Below are 21,796 nucleotides of genomic sequence, written 5' to 3' on the forward strand. Positions count from 1 at the left end.
GCTCTGCGCGCGCAGAAGTCAGAATCGCCCATGCTGGCACACCGGACAGCCAACAGTACCTGTCCGGTGTGCACCGGACACCCAGGCGGGCCCACAAGTCAGAAGCTCCAACGGTCAGAATCCAACGGCAGTGATGACATGGCAGGGGGCACCGGACTGTCCGGTGTGCACCGGACTGTCCGGTGCACCATCGAACAGACAGCTCCACCAACGGCCACATTTGGTGGTTGGGGCTATAAATACCCCAACCACCCCACCATTCATTGTATCCAAGTTTTCCACTTCTCAACTACTACAAGAGCTCTAGCATTCAATTCTAGACACACTAAAGAGATCAAATCCTCTCCAATTCCACACAAAGCCCTAGTGACTAGTGAGAGTGATTTGCCGTGTTCATTTGAGCTCTTGCGCTTGGATTGCTTCTTTTCTTTCTCACTTGTTCTTGAGATCACAACTCCATTGTAATCAAGGCAAGAGGCACCAATTGTGTGGTGGCCCTTGCGGGGAAGTTTTGTTCCCGGCTTTGATTTGAGAAGAGAAGCTCACTCGGTCCGAGGGACCGTTTGAGAGAGGGAAGGGTTGAAAGAGACCCGGCCTTTGTGGCCTCCTCAACGGGGAGTAGGTTTGCAAGAACCGAACCTCGGTAAAACAAATCTCCGTGTCTCACTTGCTTATTCGCTTGAAATTTGTTTTGCGCCCTCTCTCTCGGACTCGTTTATATTTCTAACGCTAACCCGGCTTGTAGTTGTGTTTATATTTGTAAATTTCAGTTTCGCCCTATTCACCCCCCCTCTAGGCGACTATCAACTGTTTTGCCAGAGCTAGGCCAGTTTAGAATGAGATATAGATGGTTGGTGGCCTTCCGATGCAAAGCATGGACGACAGTTATGTAGTGGATGGCTGTTGTTCGAGATATTTGGTTCGTTAGCTCATCTATTTCTTGTAGCTGGATCAGAATTAATCACCCCTCATGCCTGACGCAAGACGATACTGGACACCGCTCAACTCATGCATGGTTCATGCATGTTGCATCGTGAATCCATGCATGACCTCTGTTTCATAATTATTGAGGCATGTTTTCTTTTCTATCAGATTATTATGCAATAGCCAAAGATATCTTTATGGTTCTATCTGTCCATGAATTGTGTGTAATGTGTGTGTCTAACGGAAAATAAAAGGGCATATGTTCAGTGGAAGATGTTGTGGGTCTTTAAAACCGGCAATCATACCATGTGTTTTTATAGAGTCAATGTTTTGAGTTATAAGTCATTAAGGTTGTTACACCATATGTAGACCGTGAGAAGCCACCAAGCCTAATATAATAGGAAGTCGTACACATATAGTAACACTCTGTTAGCTGAAGGAGGACGAGCTACATAGAGCTCTATAAAAATTGGGATTGTGTTCCTTTTCAACTCATATATTTCTCGGTGTTTTGGCTAAAATAAAGTGTAATATTTATTCTTATCAATTTATTATCTGGTCTATATACAATATGCTCCCTTTGATATTAAATTTATTTATTATTGGTATTTTTTTTGGGAGAGTCTATATGACAGGTTTACTTCGCTCAACCACTAATTGTATTACGGGTACAACCTCGCCCTTCCCAACCAATATCATGAAATACGTTAGTGTACCGTTGCAACACGCGGATATTATTTTAGTAATGTTCTAAACAATACTTTGTATCTAATTAACCGAAGCAAAGCAAGGCTTTTTTGTGCGAGGAGTATATATAATTGGTTTTCTGTGTGCGGCAGTAGCTAGATTACGACTGAAACCAGCTCCTATATATATCGGCGGCGCCTTTCTCGAGTTGTGACATGAAAAGGGAAGTTGTGCAACGTGACATGGACCATTCTAACAGCTTCCAGATCGATCGGCGCCTTTTCCTATAGCTGTGATAAGCGCGATCGAGTATCGATGAGGGTAGCCTAGAAGATGTTGCGTCAAGATTCGGGCACATGAAGAGACGACACTAGTGTGATTGTCCCAGTGCATTATTGACGCATGCGCTGATGCACGCACGCACGGCCCTTTTGACCGAAACACGCAGCACCACCGCCACCACATCATTGTTTACAAGAGACAGCATATCGGAATTTAGGGCACGTCAAATCCTAGACATTCTGAAGCGCCTCGACGTTCTGCCAAGTTGAAGCCTGCAGCGGCATTAGTACTACAATTTGCCACAATTTGCCCAAAACACCTAGATGACAGGTATGTTTGGTTCAACTTTTTTTAAGAGTTTTTTAAATCTAGCTGTGAGAAGAATTTGAATGTATAGAGAATTTGATTATCATGAAAATTAGTGCGAATAAAGATAAAATAGTTTATAGGATTTATTACGTAGAAAGCGCAACAACTCAGTCGAAAGTGACGGTTTCCTTTTATGTTCACGTTTACGATCCGTTTAGAAGGGCTCTCGGTTGCCCAAAAATAGTTAAAGTTTTTTTTTTTCCTAAAAAGCAACTTTATAGTAGACCTGAAATTATTTCGCAAATCGTTTGTCAGAAACGGCTTATCCTAGAGCCAGAGTCATTTCCTTATATTAAAGTGTCAGAGCCAGAGTCAGAGCCGATGAAGCTATTTGTGGCTTCTTTTGCACAGTATAAAAATAGCTTTGGTTTTTAGGTACTTTTCGCACTAAGTCATTTTTTAAAAAAGGTGTTTGGCAGAACTCTGTCTTTTTTTTAGAGAAAAGCCAAAGCCAAAGCCCCTGCCAAACAGGTACTATTTTTTTTTCATAGAAGCAGGTTGAAAAGAAGAGCGTTTGGCAGTCTACAGCAGCTTCTGATGGCCAGAAGCTGAAAAAGTTGAAACCTGCAGCAAGCTAATTTGTTGCGGCAGGTTGCTCGACAAAATCCTTTGGAAATTTACACCAATATATAAAGCATCGAATTAGTTTAATTAAATGCTTTTTAAAATATACTTTCATCATGTAACTATTTGAACATGGAGATGTTAGCATATATTATTCTAAAAAATAATCAAACCTAGAGTAGTTTGACTTTAGAACACAGCGAAAGTAAACTATATTTTAAAATAGGTGAATTAGTGTTATATTGGACCTCGTGTGCCATAGTTTTTTCATCTAGTCTATCAACCCTTGTACCTGGACGTTCTAAAATTTTACAACATGTGTCCCCCCCACAAAGAGTGCCATCTCTACTTTTTTGAGCAGTCAATAAGTCTTAGGTTAAATCTAATATATGCAAAAAAAACTAATATTCATGAGGTGGAGCATGAGCTAAATAAAAACATTAGAATGGTTCTGTTGGGTGTTCGTGATATCTGATCATGTCCGATCGATTGCTATTAGCTGGAAGAGGTTTTCCATCCCCCTTACATATTAAAGGGGATGAGTTATAAGGCACTACCATAGATATAGTCCATCATAGCCAGTTCGAAACTATCCATCACCATCGGTTTTGGCCCTCGGTATTGAATTGTCGACGATGATGATCATGGTCATCATTGTCAGTTCACAACTGGCTCTGATAGGATGTTAACATCACCGCTTTAGAGTATGATTTGTTCGTGTATATGTCATGATCATTGTAGCTTTAAAGTATGAGCCATATGTGTAAAGGTCATGATCATCGTCGATTAACATTATGAACCATCATTGATGTTCTTATAGTCATCCTTTGAGCTCCACAATAGCATACATCGCACAACTAATGTTGATAATTACTTCACCATTATTTAGTGGTGTAGTTCTACTGGGACAAGCCTTTTATCACCATTGTAGCTTTAAAGTATGAACCATATGTGTAATGGTGCATTGGTAGCCAATGTACCATTGAATCCCTCTCCTTGATCTATAAAATAATCCATTCATGGCATAGAATTATCCAATTCTAATCCATAGCAACAATGTTGTTCAAAAGCACCCATACTCCTACCCACTTTGTGAAAATTGAAAAGATATATTGTTTCTCAATTCCCACAAGCCACACAAAGCAGTAAAAGTAATAATATTCAACACACCATTCCTTTTATTATAAAGTCAAAATGGGCTACGGAATCAAAAGAACTCGCTATCTAAAATTGTGCAATATATTCAAAGAATACATGGTTATCAATTTCCTTTTCAAAGTAAAAGTGGAAAGAAGCAACATCTAATATCTTCCTCTTAATCAAGTTGTGCTTGGTTATAACCTTATTTTCTCTATTTTTTTGAAAAATAAGGTTCTATTAGCAATTGTTAGAGTGGGGATCACACATCAACCATTTTCACCTTCTTCCTCTAATCTTTCCCATGGAGCATGTTGCTACCATCACTCACTCCCCTAAGGTTGCATGCCCTAGGTTCTCAAGACTCGGTCCACTACTGAAGTACACCCAACCCTGCGATCTCAGCTTGCCACTACCATCATTGCAAGCCTGTCCCCATGGTTGTGGGGGGGGGGAGCGAGCACTACTGTAGATAGGGGCTTCAGACTCCTAGCATTAGTACCAATTGAGTTAGAACTGGTACTACACAAGAATTGGTACTAGTTATATTTGTTAGGACTTTAGGAGGAGCATTAGTACCAATTGATAGCTCTAATCGATACTAAAATTCTGAGTTTAGTACTATTGGAGCCACCAAATGGTACTAATCTCTCAAGCACATATTAATATCAGTTGGTGACTCCAACTAGTATTAAAGAGTCTATTTTAATATCTATTGGTAGCACTAACCGGGACTAAAGCTGGAAGAGCCTTTAGTACCGGTTGGTGGCAAAAAACCGATACCTTTAGTACTGATTTTTCCACCGACCTATTTAAAGGCGCTTCTAGAGTTAAAATAAAAGAAAAGCATCTCCTTACTAGTCACAAGTAGCTCTATAACAAAGTAGTAAGGAGGGAACACACAAAGTCTCAGGCCATATGTGTGCATATTTCATGCAAAAATCATGTGACTTATGACTTGTGGCTTACTTGTGTGTCAGATCATATGCTTATTTTTATGTTGTTTGTAGCCACCAATCGATAATAATATGTTCTTTAGTACCAGATCATACAAACAAGACTAAAAATGAGATTTTTAGCCCTGCTTTAGTGGGGTGGCAGGACGCGAGAGCATGCTTGGTAACATGTGGGCCTACTTGGCAGTATGGGAGTGTGGGGTGTGGGGGTGGCCTAGTGGTGGTGTGCACAAAAGAAGGGTACAAAATGAGGAGGAAGAATAAACACAACTTCAATGGAGTCCAATGGCACCAAGAGGGGTTGAGATAGTCTGCTCATTTTCGACGGACAAGGAGGGACGAGTTCGTATAAGAATATTCTCTTCAAGGAACACTGTCATAGTTACTACAATGACATAAATAGTTGTTTTGGTGTTCATGAGATTTAACATCTATCGAATAATTAGTTGTGAATTATTATTTATAAAATTAGAGTGCTCATGATTAATAACTACCAATGCAGATATGATGTATTTTTTGTCAAATCATACAAATTGTATCTAAAGTAATAGTTTCCATCCATGAAGTGTTAATAGAACGGAAAATGAATTGTGTGTGTCATTGGTATGTGATGCGGTGATGATATTTTTTCATAAGTGCTTAAATATTATATCACTCTTAGTATCTTACATCAATCTTACATGGATGCTTAATTATATTGGTCTGAGTTGTGTCATACAATATGTATTTTTTTTACTTTGAACTTGCTTTTATTTATAGAGCTAATAGTCTTTTAAATAGGTAATTTAAGAACAAGCATGCAAGTGTGCAGGCGAGCCTCTTTGACCTTTAGATATATGATCCAAACGTAGGTGTACGTTTAGCACTTAAACCCTATAGGGGGGTTTGGTAAAGTTGCACGAGGATCTAAGTGCTAAATATATAACTATGTTTGGATCACGATCTAAAGACCTAGGAGGCTCGGTTGTTACCCTTTTGTATAATGGTTGAGGTGGGTAATTTTTAGAAAGCAGATTATACCTCATCATTTGTTATTATTATCGAGGGTAATCATAGCTTACCAATGGATACAACCTTTTAATTTTTGTGTGTGAATTTGTAGAGTTTATCTTTCTTTTGAGTGTGTCTTGTGTGAATTAAAACAATCCTATGTTGAAGTCTTCAATTAATAATAGTAAGACATGTCAAGCGCCAAGACAAACACAGCCAGCTGGCTGGCTCAGTGTTTCTCTTCTCACACGCATCCTGTAAAAGAAAAGGTTGCATAGATTAGACAATGCTTGGGGAGAGAAAGGTCTACTATGATCTGGCGACAAACCAAAGCATGTGGTGGGTACGTGCGATGATACCCATCACAGGCGGCATGGATGATATGTATATAAAATACTCCCCTTTTCTTATTTTATTTCTCGTGTTTTAGTTGAAAATAAGCTAGCGGACAACAAATATTCGAAAAAGGAGATAGTACATGTCGTTTCATGACTGCTCTAGACATCTCTTCTATGCAACTATGCATTCATTATTATATATTACGAATAAATATATAGAAATGCATCGGCGAGGTGAACAAGAGCCAAGCTTTTTGTCCTAGAATAATTTGGAACCCAGACATCTGGCAGAATTATTAATCTGATACCACCACATTTGATTAGGAGCCATGCATGCGCTGTGACCAGGAGTCCTTAGGCCTTAATGATGAGCAATCAGGGTAACTTGCTGGACTAATGGGAACCTTTCGTTCAGTCCCTTTATTAACATATACACTATCCTATCAGGGTACTGTCAACGCAGGTACACTGGCTAGAAGTCCGCCGCGCGCCTTGGAATTCGGCGACTTCGATTCGGTCAGAATTGGTCCTACGGCTCAAGTCACGGAGAACCATCCACGTAGGACGACAGAGAGAATGAAGGAGAACCTTCCACTACTAGTACTAGAGCCCACGCATGCCGGGGCTCAGGAGACACCGCGGCTCCGATGCGCTCATCTTTGCCTGCTTGCGTGAGTGCGTGCGTACGACCTTATTCACAGGATTCGGGTTAATTCAATACTACAATGTGATGAGAAGAGACCATTTCCAAGGGAAAAAATACATGTGAAGTTAGCCCCGTTGACAATTCAGGGGTGTTTATGAATGAAGTTTTTTCACAGTTTTGAAAAAATACTGCAGTAATATATATAAAATGATGTTTGGCAAGCTAGCTAAAATCTTTATTTTCAAAACTGAAGTATTGCAAAAAAAACTGTAGATGTTTTAAGGTATTATAAACTTAGGTATGTGCCTCAATTTTTAAACTGTAGTATTTTAAATTGTGTTATTGTCTTGACTAAAGTACGTTGTAGTATTTCAAATACTATCGTTTTCAAAAAACTTTGTTCCAAAACAGGGCCTCATTATATGCGTGATTGGTTGGTGAGTGCAGGAGCGCTTGGCTCAAGCCAGTATGGACCAGCAGAGAACCTCGCTCTTCCTCGTCTCCGATATGCAGGCTGGAAGGGAGAAAATGGACTGGGTTGCACGCATGCAGGCGGGCTCGTTTCCTCGTGTCCAGTCAACGTATCTGGTGGGCCTGGACGTCGGTGGCGCAGCAACCCATCACAAGTTATAGGTCCATGTTGTTTGACCTATTTTACTTTTATATGAGAAAACTGTGGGCATATCACTTTTCTTGGCCACTCAAGACGAAACTCGCTGATGCACGTAGCACTTTGATACAAATGGTGCATATATTATACTCCCTCCGTAGTCGTTTTAAGTCTTAGTTTTATGTCTATATTTAAATAGTTAAAGATGAAGCTAGACACATACAAAATACATGCATCAAAAATTGTATGAACCCACTAATTTCCCTAAAACGACTACTATTTTGGGACGGAGGGAGTATTATGATCATATATCCTAGATCTAACATCCTTTTGTTGTTCTATACATTTCGCAAAGAACACCCTCCAAACAAGATCGAAGTAGTGAATGATAGTAGTGGAGTATGTTCTTGGCAAAATATATAGAGTAGTATATAGATGGTTGTCGGGGAAAAGATCCCGGGTTCCTGAGGCCCATCGGTCAGAAAGAGTGCACAGGATAAGGACCACCGAACTACTGTGGACCACCAGAGTCAGCGAGGGAATATGGAAATCATCTACCCTGGAAGCACCCACCCCTGGATAAACCCTGAGGCACCAAGCCTTGGGTCAGGCATGGCGGAGCTACAGAGGGGGGTCGGGCGAGCCGAAGGGAACCACTCGAGTGGATTCCTCGCCTTGCCCAAGACTGACCCGCCATAAGTGGTCGGCCGCATTAACTACGCCTAGCATCGACCCGCGGTAGAGAGCCGATCCAGCTCCCACTTAAGACCTACGAGCACCTCAGCCTGCAGTGCACTCATGGCCTATGAGCCCCTCGGGCTGTGGCGCACTCATGACCTATCGAGTCTAGGCCTGAGTAGGCCGTCCACAGGGCCCGCAACGCGATGAGCCACACTTAGACCTAGGCTACGAAGGCCAGGGGTCGGCGTGGCACAAAGATAGTAATGATGGCGCCAAGGCCCCGTGCCGCCCATGCCGTCAGTCATAATGAGCACGCACAGAGACGACCAAGTGATAAGACACGACCTCGCCAGGGTAAAACACTCGGTTTTACCATGGTACAATGGCTCCTTCTCAAGGAAGTTGTCGGTTGTCGACCCCCACTTTTTCCTATAAAAGGAGGAGGTCGGTTACGACATGAAAGAGGCCTAAAAAACACACATAGACGAGGAGGCTAACCCTAAAGAGCTCCATAACAGAAGACACTCGACGGAAAGCAACCACGCACGCTCAGCGAGATCTGAAGACGTGGAGGGCGGAGCCAGGGCTTAGCGTAGGACTCTAGTCCTGTAGTCTTTAAGTCCACCCACGCATAAGAGACTTATGAGCCCTTCCTCCCTCTCTCGCCTGCTTGTAACCCCTGATACGAGCATCGAGAGACAAATGTGTCGGTAGCGTGAGCCGCCGAAGACTGGATGTATGGACGTTCTGTCCAAACCAGTATAAACCTTGCACCCACCGACCACACCGTCTAGAGCCCAGAACACCCACATAGAAATTTACTTGTTGGAGCGAAGGTTTGAAACACCAATAGTTGGCGTGCCATGTAGGGGGCTTGCACGTTCTTAACAAACTTTCTAGGCTCCAGATGGCCGATCGCAATGCCGATCAGATCCCTAAAGTGACGATCTACTTAGGGAAACTCAATTTCGCCCTCAACACCGAAGGGGAAAGGGTCATGGCCCCAGAAGCTTGACCCCTTCCTCCCAAGAGTCTCAACGCTACAGCGAGAGCTTGTTGTGGCCCCCATGTCATCCTCACTCTCGGGGCAATCGCCCGCTACGGGAGTCTAAACTTCGTCATCGACAACGACGGTGAGATGGTCCAGGTGCCACCCATATGACCTTCTCCACCCGAAAACCCAAACGTCGTTGCCGACGCACTCGCGCGGCCTTACCCTCACCCCGCAGGGCAAGGTGTGGAGCAGGGATCATCCTTGCCTTCCGAGGCCAACAAGATAAGGCGACAAATTGCAATCCATATGGGCCCCGACCCTTCATATGATGATTTGTGGGCCTCTTCTCGTCCTACACGAAACTTTTCGGGCGGTACAACGAGGAAAGTTTGCCTTGCCACGATGGGGTGAGGGCTCTAGGGTGAAGCCATACAGGACCCTACCTTCCAGAGAGGCCAGAAGCTTCTCTTCTTTCTTCACCGGACCGCTCATTTCCTCCTCCAAGGCCACGACGCGGGCCTCAGGAACTTCCTTTCCTTGCTCCAGGACGTGAAGGCGGGAAACCACCTTCGTACATTCAAGGCGCACAAGGGCCACCGACTCCGCGTCCCTTGTCGTCGCCTCGGCCAGGCCATTGTTAGACCTTCTGGATTGACGCAGCACGAGCACGGGCTTCGGTGGCCTCGCTCCTTGCTGCTTGCAGGTTGCCGACTGAGCGCCCCACGTCTTCTCTTGCTTGCGGAAAAATGAGATTTATCCACTGTAAATGGAAAGGTAGAGAGGTGAATCGTTAGAAGATGGAATGTTTCTCGCGCCGACCACCTATGAGCGGCTTGTCGCCACCGCCAGCTTCTGGCGCATGACGAAGAGCTAACAAAGGTCGTCCTGCAATGACTTCTCGGTTCTGTCGCTCGCTTCGTTTAGCTCCTCGCGAAGGGACTAGAGGTCGACACCCTCGACGGGATTATCCAAAATAAACTAGGCACCTAATTAGCCGTCCGGAGCTCCCCACTATAGGGGACGTACGTTGGTTTTCCTAGCACCATGACCGTCGCGGGGGCAGGACCCCCACTCCCTCCATCATGTGGCGCGAGGGTTTAGGAGATATATCTTGACAACACTGGAGTTTTCTTCTCTTTTACTTTAATTTTCTTCATTCATATCTTTTTCTTCCCCATCTCTACCCCACCTTTAGGCCTAGTTTGGATACTTTGGGATTAGAGTGTTTTGAAGGGATTGGAGAGGGTATAAATCTCCAATAGATCAAATACTCTCTCAATACATCTCAATACATTATAATCTCACTCATTACTAGAGTACCCAAATTAGACCTTATTTGCATAACACTTTTTCTTTTTCTTTCTTTAATATGGCGCTAGCTGATGGTTGAGTTAGCTTTCATGTTGTCGGAAAATCTGCTGACGCGAAGTTCAAAACTCATCCTCTATTTTTTTTTACCAAAAGACAATAACTCCCTCCTTTATAAATCATATACACATCATTTGGCTTTGGCTGAAGTAAAACTTATCTAACTTTGACTAAGCATATATAGTAGAAAAATACACAGACATTTCGCTAGATCCACCACAAAATATGCATTGATAATGATTTTGTTCAATATTATACATTTATTCGTTTTTCCCTAAAAATGTTCAAAATTGCATAGATTTGGCATAGACCAAGCTCACATGAACAAGTGACCTATAATTTGGAAGATGGGAAGCAGTAAAAAAAAACACAACCATATCTAACGTTATTCGTTCATTGAGCTTGTTCTACTATACTATGCACCCGTCCTCCATTTTTATTGCTTTTCCAAAAAAATAGAAATACAAAAAAAAATGCGACGCCTGAGAGATTCGAACTCTCGCGGGGAAACCCCATGTACTTAGCAGGCACACGCCTTAACCACTCGGCCAAAGCGTCGCTTCGTGCTAGTATGCGAAAACTTGTGTTATTTAACTTTAATTGGAAAACCATCTCTTTGTCCAACGCCGACTCCCTGAGCCACTGACACGGTGACGCCACACTCACGAACGGCGAAACCCCACCAGGCCACCACGCACAACCGCTCCAACCATGGACGCCGGCGCCGCGCGTCCATCGGCACCGTCGACCGCCGCAGTCGCGGGGGCCTCCGTCGCGGACGAGCCCCGGGACGCGCGGGTGGTGCGGGAGCTCCTGCGCTCCATGGGTCTCCGCGAGGGCGAGTACGAGCCCCGCGTCGTGCACCAGTTCCTGGACCTGGCCTACCGATACGTCGGAGACGTGCTCGGGGACGCCCAGGTCTACGCCGACCACGCCGGGAAGGCTCAGATCGACGCCGACGACGTTCGCCTCGCCATCCAGGCCAAGGTCAATTTCTCCTTCTCCCAGCCGCCGCCGCGCGAGGTACCAATCCTACCCTCTTTGCTCTTAAATTTCGTCAAATTCAGTCTAATCGTTGCTTTCTCCCTGGGATGTGTTATACGATCGAGTCCACGAACCCTAGTTATTGTGTTGCTTGTGTAGTCCAAACTTGGTTTTGAATTAGTTTTGGTTTTGCTGGATTAGTTGGCCGAGAACCTGGGATTTCGTTACCATTTTTTGTTAATAATACTAATAAGTGTTTTCCTCACATAGTCACATCTCTCTAGTCACGAAGTTCTGAATATTGAAGAAGATGAGGATATTAATGAAGATGTTAACCGTACAATCAAAGTATGATGGAGGAAACATGATGCCAAGCATCTGATGTTCTAGGTTATATGTGATAGGAGGATACCCTAGAAGCTAAAAATCAAATCTTATAGGACGGCGATTAGACCTGCCATGTTGTATGATGCAGAGTGTTCGCCTACGAAAAGACACCAGATAAGTGTTTATGTTGCATTGGTTCTGTGGTCATATAAAAAGGGACTGAGTTCGGAATGAATTGATCTAGGGTAATATCAATTGAATAAAAACTTGTCCAATAGTGATTGAGATGGTTTGGATATGTCCAACGGAGACCTTTAGAGGCACCAATGCATATTAAGATCCTAAGCACGATAGTAATGGGGAAGAGAGGTAGGGAAGATTGAAGTTAACATGGGAAAAGAAAGTAAAATGAGACTTGAAAGGATGGAATATATGCAAAGATTTAGCCTTGAATAGGAGCGAATGAAAAACAGTTATCCACATACATGAAGCTTGGTTTGTGGCTTCTGTTGGGTTTTAACTATAACCTACCCCAACTTGTTCAGGACTAAAAGGCTTTGTTGTTGTTGTTGTTGTCTCTAGTCAAGAAGTAGTATATATTCTATTTAGTTTTTGGGTGATATGTATTTTAAATTTATTAATTAGTCCCCGCTCAATCCCATTGATAGAGATGTGGAAATGTCGACTTACAGCATAGGTTCAGATAGTATGTTCAGAAGGAGGACAAATACTAAATGTCATATTGATAGGAGACAATAACATCATAATCCAAAACATATAAGGCTATCCGCAACCGTTACCCCTAAATTTTTCCCCATATATCACTTTTCCCCCCTATTTTTCTCCTTATTTTTTCATCTCCCGCAGCGGTTCCCCCTAAATACTCCCCTATACCCCACTACAACTATAAAATATCATTTTCTATATCAACTATCAATTTTTTATCTACTAACAATTACTCGTGGACCCACAACACAGTGTTTAGGGTGATGAACAGTGACACGCTAGATCTGGGGGGAGAGAGAAGAGGGCCGACGCGTAGGGGGCGTTGTAGGGGGCACCGTTGCGGCCGTGGGGTGCCCCCTACAGCCGGCATGCAAGTGGAGGGGGATGGCTAGCGATTACCGCTGCGCACAGCCTAATAACTGGCACTGTTTAAAAGGCATCGCCTAGGCGTCCAGGCGGTGGTCCAACGCCTTGTTTCGCCATACCGCTTTAAAAACCATGATAACCGGTAAGAGAATATTCAGAATTCTAAACGACCACTACTATAAAAATTTATGTGTTGTAATAAATTCTTTTATGAATGATATAATGAAGTTTCTAAAGCTGCTTCTTTATCTATTCTAAAATGGTGCTTGTCATCCCTGTGCTGCCTAGCAGAATGGTGACTTTTTATTCCTATGCCTATAACAATTTTAATTATTAAAAGAACTTTGCCCATAATGTCTAGGAACTACCTTTCAAATGGGAAAATTACAGCTATTGCTTCGTTTTCTACATAAGTTTAAAATGGTTCAGCTAAAGATGGATAGCCTATACTATACCTAATAAAATTTGAAGGTACCCACCTGGTTGCATTCTGAAATTATAGATGATTAGATGTAGATAATGCTTGATTGATACTTGTAGGATTGAGTACTCTGTTGCATTAGGCTATTATATTTTCTTTCTCTTAGAGACAATTTTGACCTTTAGGGAATAGTCTATATATTTGGAAGAGTTCTCGTCAGATGCAAAGAAATAAAAGTAGGAAACATCAACCAAAAGCTGAACCAGCAACCAAAACGTCCTTTTTGCCGTCCAATTTAGCGAACACGACTACATAACTTTTGTCTGTTTATAAAGAACTACTCCACCCAAAGAAGTCATTGTTAGCAGTGTTATTAAAACTACGTTTAAACGATGTTTAAACTACGTTTAAACGTCAAAACTCTAATTAGAGGTTGAAATCACGTTTTAGCGTTTTGGCGTTCTAAACTGTAAAACGCTGTGATTTATGCGTTTTAGACCATTAGCTATTTTTGGGTCCGGTCTATTAGTTACTTTAGGGGTTCAATCCAGCTCATGGGTAAAGTTTTGGTAAGCCACTAACCTCTCTGTTTTGGTATTTAACTTCATATTATTGTCTGAAATTATGATATATTGGTATTTTTCCTATGTTGCTTAAAACTACGTTTAAACAAAGTTTAAACGTTTAAAAGACCAAAATTTCACCCATGAGCGTTCCAACGTTTTATCGTTTTAATAAGCTTGATTGTTAGGCATCTTCAAATCATCCCACTAGAAAATCCAGAGCATGTTGGTTGATCTTCAGATTTTCCAAGTGGGCTACCGCAATTCACGAGCCCATTACCTCTTTGTCTTGAGATGAGAATCTCGGTGACACATTATGTTTATGTACAAGCCTGTTATGGTATTAAGTATGTGCATTCACCTTGAAATAAGAAGTTGTGATGCCGGTAGATCATGCTTAGTATACAGGGATCTAATATCGCCTTTTTATGTTCCTAGACTCCCTGGTACAGATAAATCCATTTATTTATAAACATAGTCGTTGGATGTTGTATTAGCACAACTAAAAAGGGTAAGAGAGTTGTGAAACACTGGAAGTCATGTCTTGATGTGTCTTCTGTGGTCGTAGCCTACTTAATATTTTGAATCTGGGGTTAGTAACAAGCTCTTGTTGTTTCATTGGATTCCTGAAAAGTTCAGTTGATCTAGTTTTCTCTGCAAAGAACATGTGCATACCTGTTTCAGGCTAACAAGTTCTTTCGTCTTCTTTGGTAGGTTCTCCTTGAGCTGGCCCGTAGCCGGAACAGAATGCCGCTGCCCAAATCAATCGCTCCTCCTGGCTCGATTCCCCTCCCACCTGAGCAGGACACACTGTTGGCCCAGAACTACCAACTCCTGCCTCCGTTGAAGCCGCCACCTCAATATGAGGAAATAGAGGATGAGACTGAAGAACCAAACCCAAGTAACCCGGCGAATTCTAATCCATCCTATTCGCAGGATCAGAGTAGTAAGGAGCAGCAACAGCAGCACACTCCTCAGCATGGTCAGAGGGTTTCCTTCCAACTTAATGCTGTGGCAGCTGCAGCTGCAGCTGCAAAGCGTCCTCGGATGGCCATTGACCAGCTGAACATGGGCTAACCGTTTCGTCGGTTAGACTGTAGTATCTTTCCCCCCACCCTCTAGTCTGGTGAATCATGTTTTGAAGAGATAGTGCTGTAGTGGTATATGCTCTTACTGACTACCACCCACATATTTAACCACGAGATGTGCAGTCCAACAGCACCAGCAGCATAAGTTTCTGCCTGCAAGAACGTTGCTGGAGGGAAGGAAGGAAAGTGACTGTTCTACAGTTCTAGTAGTGTATTTTGTACTTGCACACTAAAAGGTTAATATCTGCTAGTGTAATTTTATCCGGGTCTTCTACATGTTCTTGACAAAAATGGCATCACCATTCATCAGTATTGCAAGCAATGAGTTATGATGGCACCAAATTGCGATGTTTATCCAGGAACAGGATTGAAACGAGCATGTTTGAACTTAAAAAAAAATGGTCCAGTAGAGCACGTTGGGTAGAGTATCCCAGTCACCCTGGTAAGTGGCCCTGAGGTATGAGCCATGGGTCCGTGGTGACTGGTGACATCTACCCAACGTGCTCTACTAGACCGAGATCGAAAAAAGTCGTCCTCTACGGCTCTACTAGACTTATCAAGAGCATGTTTAGATCTAGACAGCTAATTGTTAGCTGGTAGCTAAAAGGAGCCGGCTGAATATACTTTTAATAGCTGCTAGCTAAAAGAAGCCCTACTTTTTTTTACTAGAGGGGTTATTAGCTAAATCTAGTTTGGATCATCCGGCTAATAGTAGTTAGTATAGTGATATTTGGTAGTTAAGAGCCATAAATTGTAAGTTGTTTGTCTTCTTTTAGATATGTAGCTTTTTTATATGTATCTAAATATATTGTATAACTAGACACTTAGAATGTTAGCCCTAGTTGAGTGGTGAGAGTTGTCTCACTTATCAGATCTCATGTTCGAAACAGTCTCTATGCATTAGTTTGTCTCGTTTATCCCTTTCTCGTGTCCACTTATATGAGTCTCTGGTGCTAGGTCTATCCTAGCCACTTAGCAAAAAACAATGTATCTAGAAAATGGACGGACGGATTACTTTTCAATGAAGAGCTAGCTAATAGAGTATTTTTATTAGCTAAATAGATCATTTTGAGCTATTAATTCGGCTATTAGCTTGGGTATCTACATCCCTTGGAGTTAAACCTAGCAGCTAATTATTAGCTCAGGGGATCTAAATATTGTCTAAGCAGTGGCGTAGCTAATGGGTGGTTTGGGTGAGCCGTGGCAATCCTAAGCCGGACCACCAGCCACCGTGGCTAGAAAAAAAAATCTAACACCAATAATGTATTTTATGCTTGATGTTTGGACTATTTCATGCTCCATCTGTTCTAAATTAAAATTCATTTTAGACATTTAATAGATTTATATAATAATTAATGTATGTGTGTTTGTATATGTGTCTAGATTTATCATTATCTATTGAATATAGAGATAAAATGATAAAGCGAATGTTATTTTGGGACGGAGAAAGTATTATATTCGCATTCGAATGCAAATATATAATTTTACATATTAATCTTATCTTTATATTCTGAATTATATATTAAATCATTAGAAATTATACTATAATTATTTATAAAAGAATTCTTAGCCGCTGGGTCTTAAGTACTACTACAGTACTAGTGCAATACATTATTGTAGTGGAACCTTGAACAGCTTTGCACTTGCAATCCAATAATGTGTTCCCTCCATCCTGAAATGATAAACATGACTCATAAATATTTAGTTCTTAATTTTTTTCTTATAATATGGTATCATTTGTTAGAGAAACAATATCGTCGTAGAGGCATTTTGAATGCAAGTTTTATGTCCTAGACTCGTGTAATCTGAACGATCATTAATTAAAGGTACCAGAAAACACGCTTACCATTTAGGACGTGTGTAGTATGTATTAACGTACCCTATACTATCTCCACTACTTATTAAACCAGTAAAGGGTAGGTTGTCATTCCGTGTTCTGCCATTCACATTCCTTGTTCTGCCTTTCGCATTCCTCCCTCCTCGCACAGTAGCTACCTGTCGGGTACCGTAATTAGGGGTACCCCCAACTCTCCTAAACACGGCTAATAACCACCATCAGCACAAACCGCAAAGACTGATAGGCGCGGTTCAGGTCAAGGCCTCGTCTACCAAGGGACGCAATCTCGCCCCGCACGAGCCCGGCCTCGGGCGGGAACAGTAGTCCCGAACGAATTCACGCCTCGCCCGAGGGCCTCCTCAGGCAGTGGGCGCACCCTCGGCTCGCCCGAAGCCCAGCTCGGGCAGGCTTCATCGAGAAGCAACCTTGGCCAAATCGCCTCACCAACCGACCGTATCGCAGGCGCATTCAATGCAGGGATCGCCTGACACCTTATCCTGACACGCGTGCCTCAGTCGGCAAGGTCGAAGTGACCGCAGTCGCTTCGCCCTTTCACTGAACGACCTAACAGAAAAACAGCGCCGCTCGCCCCGCTCCGACTGCTGTGCCACCCACCAGGGTGAGACTGACAACAGCCAAGTTCGACCTTGGGCGCAACAGGAAGCTCTGCCTCGCCCGACCTTAAGCATCGGCCTCGGAAGGAGGTCTCCGCCTCAGGGCTCGACCTTAAGCCTCGGCCTCGGAAGGAGGTCTCTGCCTCAGGGCTCGGCCTCAACCTCGGCCTCGGAAGGAGGTCTCCGCCTCGCCCGACCCCAGGGCTCGGCCTCAACCTCGGCATCGGAAGGAGGTCTCCGCCTCGCCCGACCCCAGGGCTCGGCCACAACCTTGGCCTCGGGAGGAATCGCGTCCTCGCCCGACCCCGGCCTTGGCCTCAGGAGAAACCTCCGCCTCGCCCGACCTTGGGCTTGGACCAACCGCGCCACGGGTGATACATCATTACCCTACCCCTAGCTAGCTCAGGCTACGAGGGAACAAGACCGGTGTCCCATCTAGCTCGCCCCGGAAACAAGTAATGATGGCTCCCCGCGTGCGTCCATGACGACGGTGGTTCTCAGCCCCCTACGGAAGCAAGGAGACGTCAGCAGGATCCCAGCAGCACCGACAGCTGTGCTTCTACAGGGCTCAGGCACTCCTCCGACGGCCACGTTACCATGTACACAGGGCTCTAGCACCTCTCCGACAGCCACGTTGGCATGTACACAGGGCTCAGACACCTCTCTGCCAGACACGTTAGCGCATAGCTACACCCCCATTGTACACCTGGACCCTCTCCTTGCATCTATAAAAGGGAGGTCCAGGGCCTTCATGCGGGAGGGTCGCGCGGGGGAACGAGCTAACGAATAGGCTCACTCTCTCTCTCTCTCTCGCGAACGCTTGTAACCCCTACTACGAGCACACCCCCTGGTGCGAGATAACACGAGCTGCGCTTTCCCCTTGTGTTCCATCTTGCGCCAACCCATCTGGGCAGGGGCACGCAGCGACAAATTTACTCGTCGGTCCAGGGACCCCCCGGGTCCGAAACGCCGACAGTTGGCGCGCCAGGTAGGGGCCTGCTGCGTGTTGACGAACACCTTCCCGTTGAGTTCCAGATGGGTAGTCTCCAGCAACCTCTTCAGCTCGGGACGGTGCTCCGCTTCGGGAGTCTCGAGTTCATGTCCCTCGACGGCAGCTACGACATGGTACTCCTCCCCCCGCAGCGCTACAGCAACAACGACGGTTGTCAGCTCACCCGGCGGCGGCGAACTCGACGATGTCTTCCCTCCGTGGCGGAAGAGCAGCATCCGGGTTTGTCCCGCCACCCTCCTCGCCGCAAGAGGAGGAGACGGGGCAACCGTGGCCAGGCAGGAGGCGGCACCTCGTCGGCTGTCGAGCGAGTCAACGACGCCGGCACCCCAGCGGGGGACATGTTGGCCGTTGTCCTCGTACCTGAGACAACAACGAGTGTTGTTTCCCCGCAACGTGCCAACCACAAGCGGACAGATAACGCCAGCACACTCGCGAAGGACTTGCTGGGCGTTAGCCTCGTACCTGAGATAACGGTGCAGTCCGTCCCCGACGCGACTTTGTCACCGTCCATCGATCAAGAGGTACCGTCCGTTTTCCACCCTGTGCCTTTTAGATTCAACTTCGATCCACCAAGCGACCCCACTTCGGTGAGCGCTTTCATAAAGGCATATCCTAACCTTCCGGGGTACCATATGTGGTCATCTTGGGACCGACTGACGACCGTCTCAACCTACGGACCCCCGGGTTCCGAGGAAGGGGATGGTCCCGACTCTGGTTGGGATTTCTCCGGGCTCCGTGATCCCAGTGCCATGCGAGACTTCATGACCGCATGTGACTACTGCCTCTCCGGTTGCTCTAATGATGGCCACAGCCTTGATGACAAAGGTTATGACCCAAGTCACGAATGTTTCCACGTCGATCTGGGGGGTCGCGACGAAGGCAACCACCTTGGTATGCCGGAGGATGACGATCCCCCTAGGCCTGCTTCTCGCGTTGACATCCCGCGGGAGCTAGTTGTGGTCCCAGTCCCTGCGGGGGGTCAAGACACACAGCTCGAGAAAATCCGCGAGATGCAGGCCAAGCTCGACGAAGAAGCAGGGCAACTTGTGCAGCTCCGGCAAAACATCGAGCAGGAGTGGGCAGGCCGAACACTCGCCGGAGAAGCGCGTCATCAGGCCCGGGACGTCCAGCGCCGTATCGTTGACGATGCTAGGGCAAGGCTGCCCCGGCCTCCAGCGGGGTCGACCAGAATCTGGCTGCAGCGGCAATACTACTCCGAGCAATGCCGGAGCCATCCACCACCGAGGGGCGGCGTATTCAGGGAGAACTCAAGAATCTCCTGGAGGATGTCGTGGTCCGACGGGCCGAAAGCTCTGCCTCCCGAAGGCAAGGGTGCCTCCCGGAGCATCGCGCAACGACTTCCCAACTCATGCGGGAGGCCTCGATCCACACCGGGCGCACGCGGGACGCGACGCCTGCAGCACCGGGTCGCCTCGGCAACGAGCACCACCGCCGCGACCATTGAGCCCGCCTCGACGAGAAGGTGCGCCGAGGCTACCACCCCAGGTGTGGGGGACGCTACAACAGTGAGGAGGATCGGAGCCCCTCGCCCGAACCACCAGGTCTGCAAGCCTTTAGCCGGGCCATACGACGGGCGCCGTTCCCGACCCGGTTCTGGGCCCCGACTACCATCACCAAGTACTCGGGAGAAACAAGGCCGGAGTTGTGGCTTGCGGACTACCGGCTGGCATGACAGCTGGGAGGAATGGACGACGACAACCTCATCATCCGCAACCTCCCCCTGTTCCTCTCCGATGCCGCCCGGGCCTGGCTGGAGCATCTGCCTCCTGCAGATCTCCAACTGGGACGACCTGGTCAAAGCCTTCGCTGGAAACTTCCAGGGCACGTACGTGCACCCTGGGAACTCCTGGGATCTCCGAAGCTGCCGCTAGCAGCCAGGGGAATCTCTGCGAGAGTACATCCGGCGGTTTTCGAAGCAGCGCACCGAGCTGCCCAACATCACCGACTCGGATGTCATCGGGGCGTTCCTCGCCGGCACCACTTGCCGTGACCTGGTGAGCAAACTGGGCCGCAAGACTCCCACCAAGGCGAGCAAACTGATGGACATCGCCACCAAGTTCGCCTCTGGTCAGGAGGCGGTCGAAGCCATCTTCCGGAAGGACAAGCAGCCTCAGGGACGCCAGCAGGAAGACGTCCCCAAGGCGTCCGCCCAGCGTGGCACAAAGAAGAAGGCGAAAAAGAAGTCGCAAGCGAAGCGCGACGTCGCCGACGCAGATCTTGTCGCTGCCGCCGGGCACAGGAACCCTCGGAAGCCTCCCGAAGGGGCCAACCTATTCGACAAGATGCTCAAGGAGTCGTGCCCCTATCACCAGGGTCCCGTCAAGCACACCCTTGAGGAATGCGTCATGCTTCGACGCTACTTCCATAAAGCCGGGTCCTCGGTGGGAGATGGCAAAGGCCAAGACAACAACAAGAAGGAGGGCGACAAGGAAGAGGAGTTCCCCGAGGTCCACGGCTGCTTCATGATCTACGGTGGGCAAGTGGCGAACGCCTCGGCTCGGCACCGCAAGCAGGAGCGCCGGGAGGTCTGCTCGGTAAAGGTGGCGGCGCCAGTCTACCTAGACTGGTCCGACAAGCCCATCACCTTCGACCAAGGCGACCACCCCGACTGCGTGCCGAGCCCAGGAAGGTACCCGCTCGTTGTCGACCCCGTCATCGACAACGCCAGGCTCACCAAGGTCCTCATGGACTGGGGCAGCAGCCTCAACATCATCTACACCGAGACCCTCGGGCTCTTGGGGATCGATTTGTCCACGATCCGGGCTGGTGCGGCGCCCTTTAACGGGATCGTCCCCGGGAAGCGCGTCCTGCCCCTTGGACAACTCGATCTGCCCGTCTGCTTCGGAACTCCCTCCAACTTCCGAAAGGAAACCCTCACATTCGAGGTGGTCGGGTTTCGAGGAACTTACCACGCAATGCTGGGGAGACCGTGCTACGCCAAATTCATGGTCGTCCCCAACTACACGTACCTCAAGCTCAAGATGCCAGGCCCCAACGGGGTCATCACCGTCGGATCCATGTACCGCCACGTGTACGAATGCGACGTGGAATGTGTGGAGTACGCTGAGGCCCTCGCCAAGTCCGAGGCCCTCATCGCCGACCTAGAGTGCCTCTCCAAGGAGGTGCCTGATGCGAAGCGCCACGCCGGCAACTTCGAACCAGCTGAGGCGGTTAAGTCCGTCCCTCTCGACCCCAGCAACGATGCCGACAAGAAGGTTCGGATCGGCTCTGAGCTCGACCCCAAATAGGAAGCAGTGCTCGTCGACTTTCTCCACGCAAATGCCGAAATTT

The 21,796-nt window shown here is 46.5% G+C and overlaps 1 protein-coding gene, 1 long non-coding RNA gene and 1 other non-coding gene across 3 annotated transcripts; 2 read left to right on the forward strand and 1 right to left on the reverse strand.

Moving 5' to 3' along the window:
- Positions 1-6,700: 6,700 nt before the first annotated feature.
- LOC118473391 (uncharacterized) lies at positions 6,701-7,762 on the forward strand. Its single transcript, XR_004852758.1, has 2 exons — positions 6,701-6,918; positions 7,341-7,762. It is a non-coding gene; the product is annotated as an uncharacterized lncRNA (long non-coding RNA).
- Positions 7,763-11,022: 3,260 nt separating this feature from the next.
- On the reverse strand, positions 11,023-11,104 carry TRNAS-GCU (transfer RNA serine (anticodon GCU)). Its single transcript has one exon. It is a non-coding gene; the product is annotated as a tRNA-Ser (tRNA).
- LOC100193677 (Transcription initiation factor TFIID subunit 9) lies at positions 11,097-15,282 on the forward strand. The gene is made up of 2 exons (NM_001348774.1): positions 11,097-11,569; positions 14,648-15,282. Exons 1-2 carry the CDS (start codon positions 11,258-11,260, stop codon positions 15,008-15,010), a joined length of 675 nt encoding a protein of 224 aa, NP_001335703.1. The 5' UTR covers positions 11,097-11,257; the 3' UTR covers positions 15,011-15,282.
- Positions 15,283-21,796: the final 6,514 nt, after the last annotated feature.

Source organism: Zea mays, chromosome 9, assembly GCF_902167145.1.
Source record: "Zea mays cultivar B73 chromosome 9, Zm-B73-REFERENCE-NAM-5.0, whole genome shotgun sequence".
Taxonomy (NCBI): domain Eukaryota; kingdom Viridiplantae; phylum Streptophyta; class Magnoliopsida; order Poales; family Poaceae; genus Zea; species Zea mays.

Excerpts from the sequence above, each read along its gene's own strand:
- LOC100193677 (NM_001348774.1), top strand. The coding sequence starts at position 11,258 with ATGGACGCCGGCGCCGCGCGTCCATCGGCACCGTCGACCGCCGCAGTC. Across the intron at positions 11,570-14,647 it reads CCCAGCCGCCGCCGCGCGAG|GTTCTCCTTGAGCTGGCCCG; the intron begins GTACCAATCCTA and ends CTTCTTTGGTAG.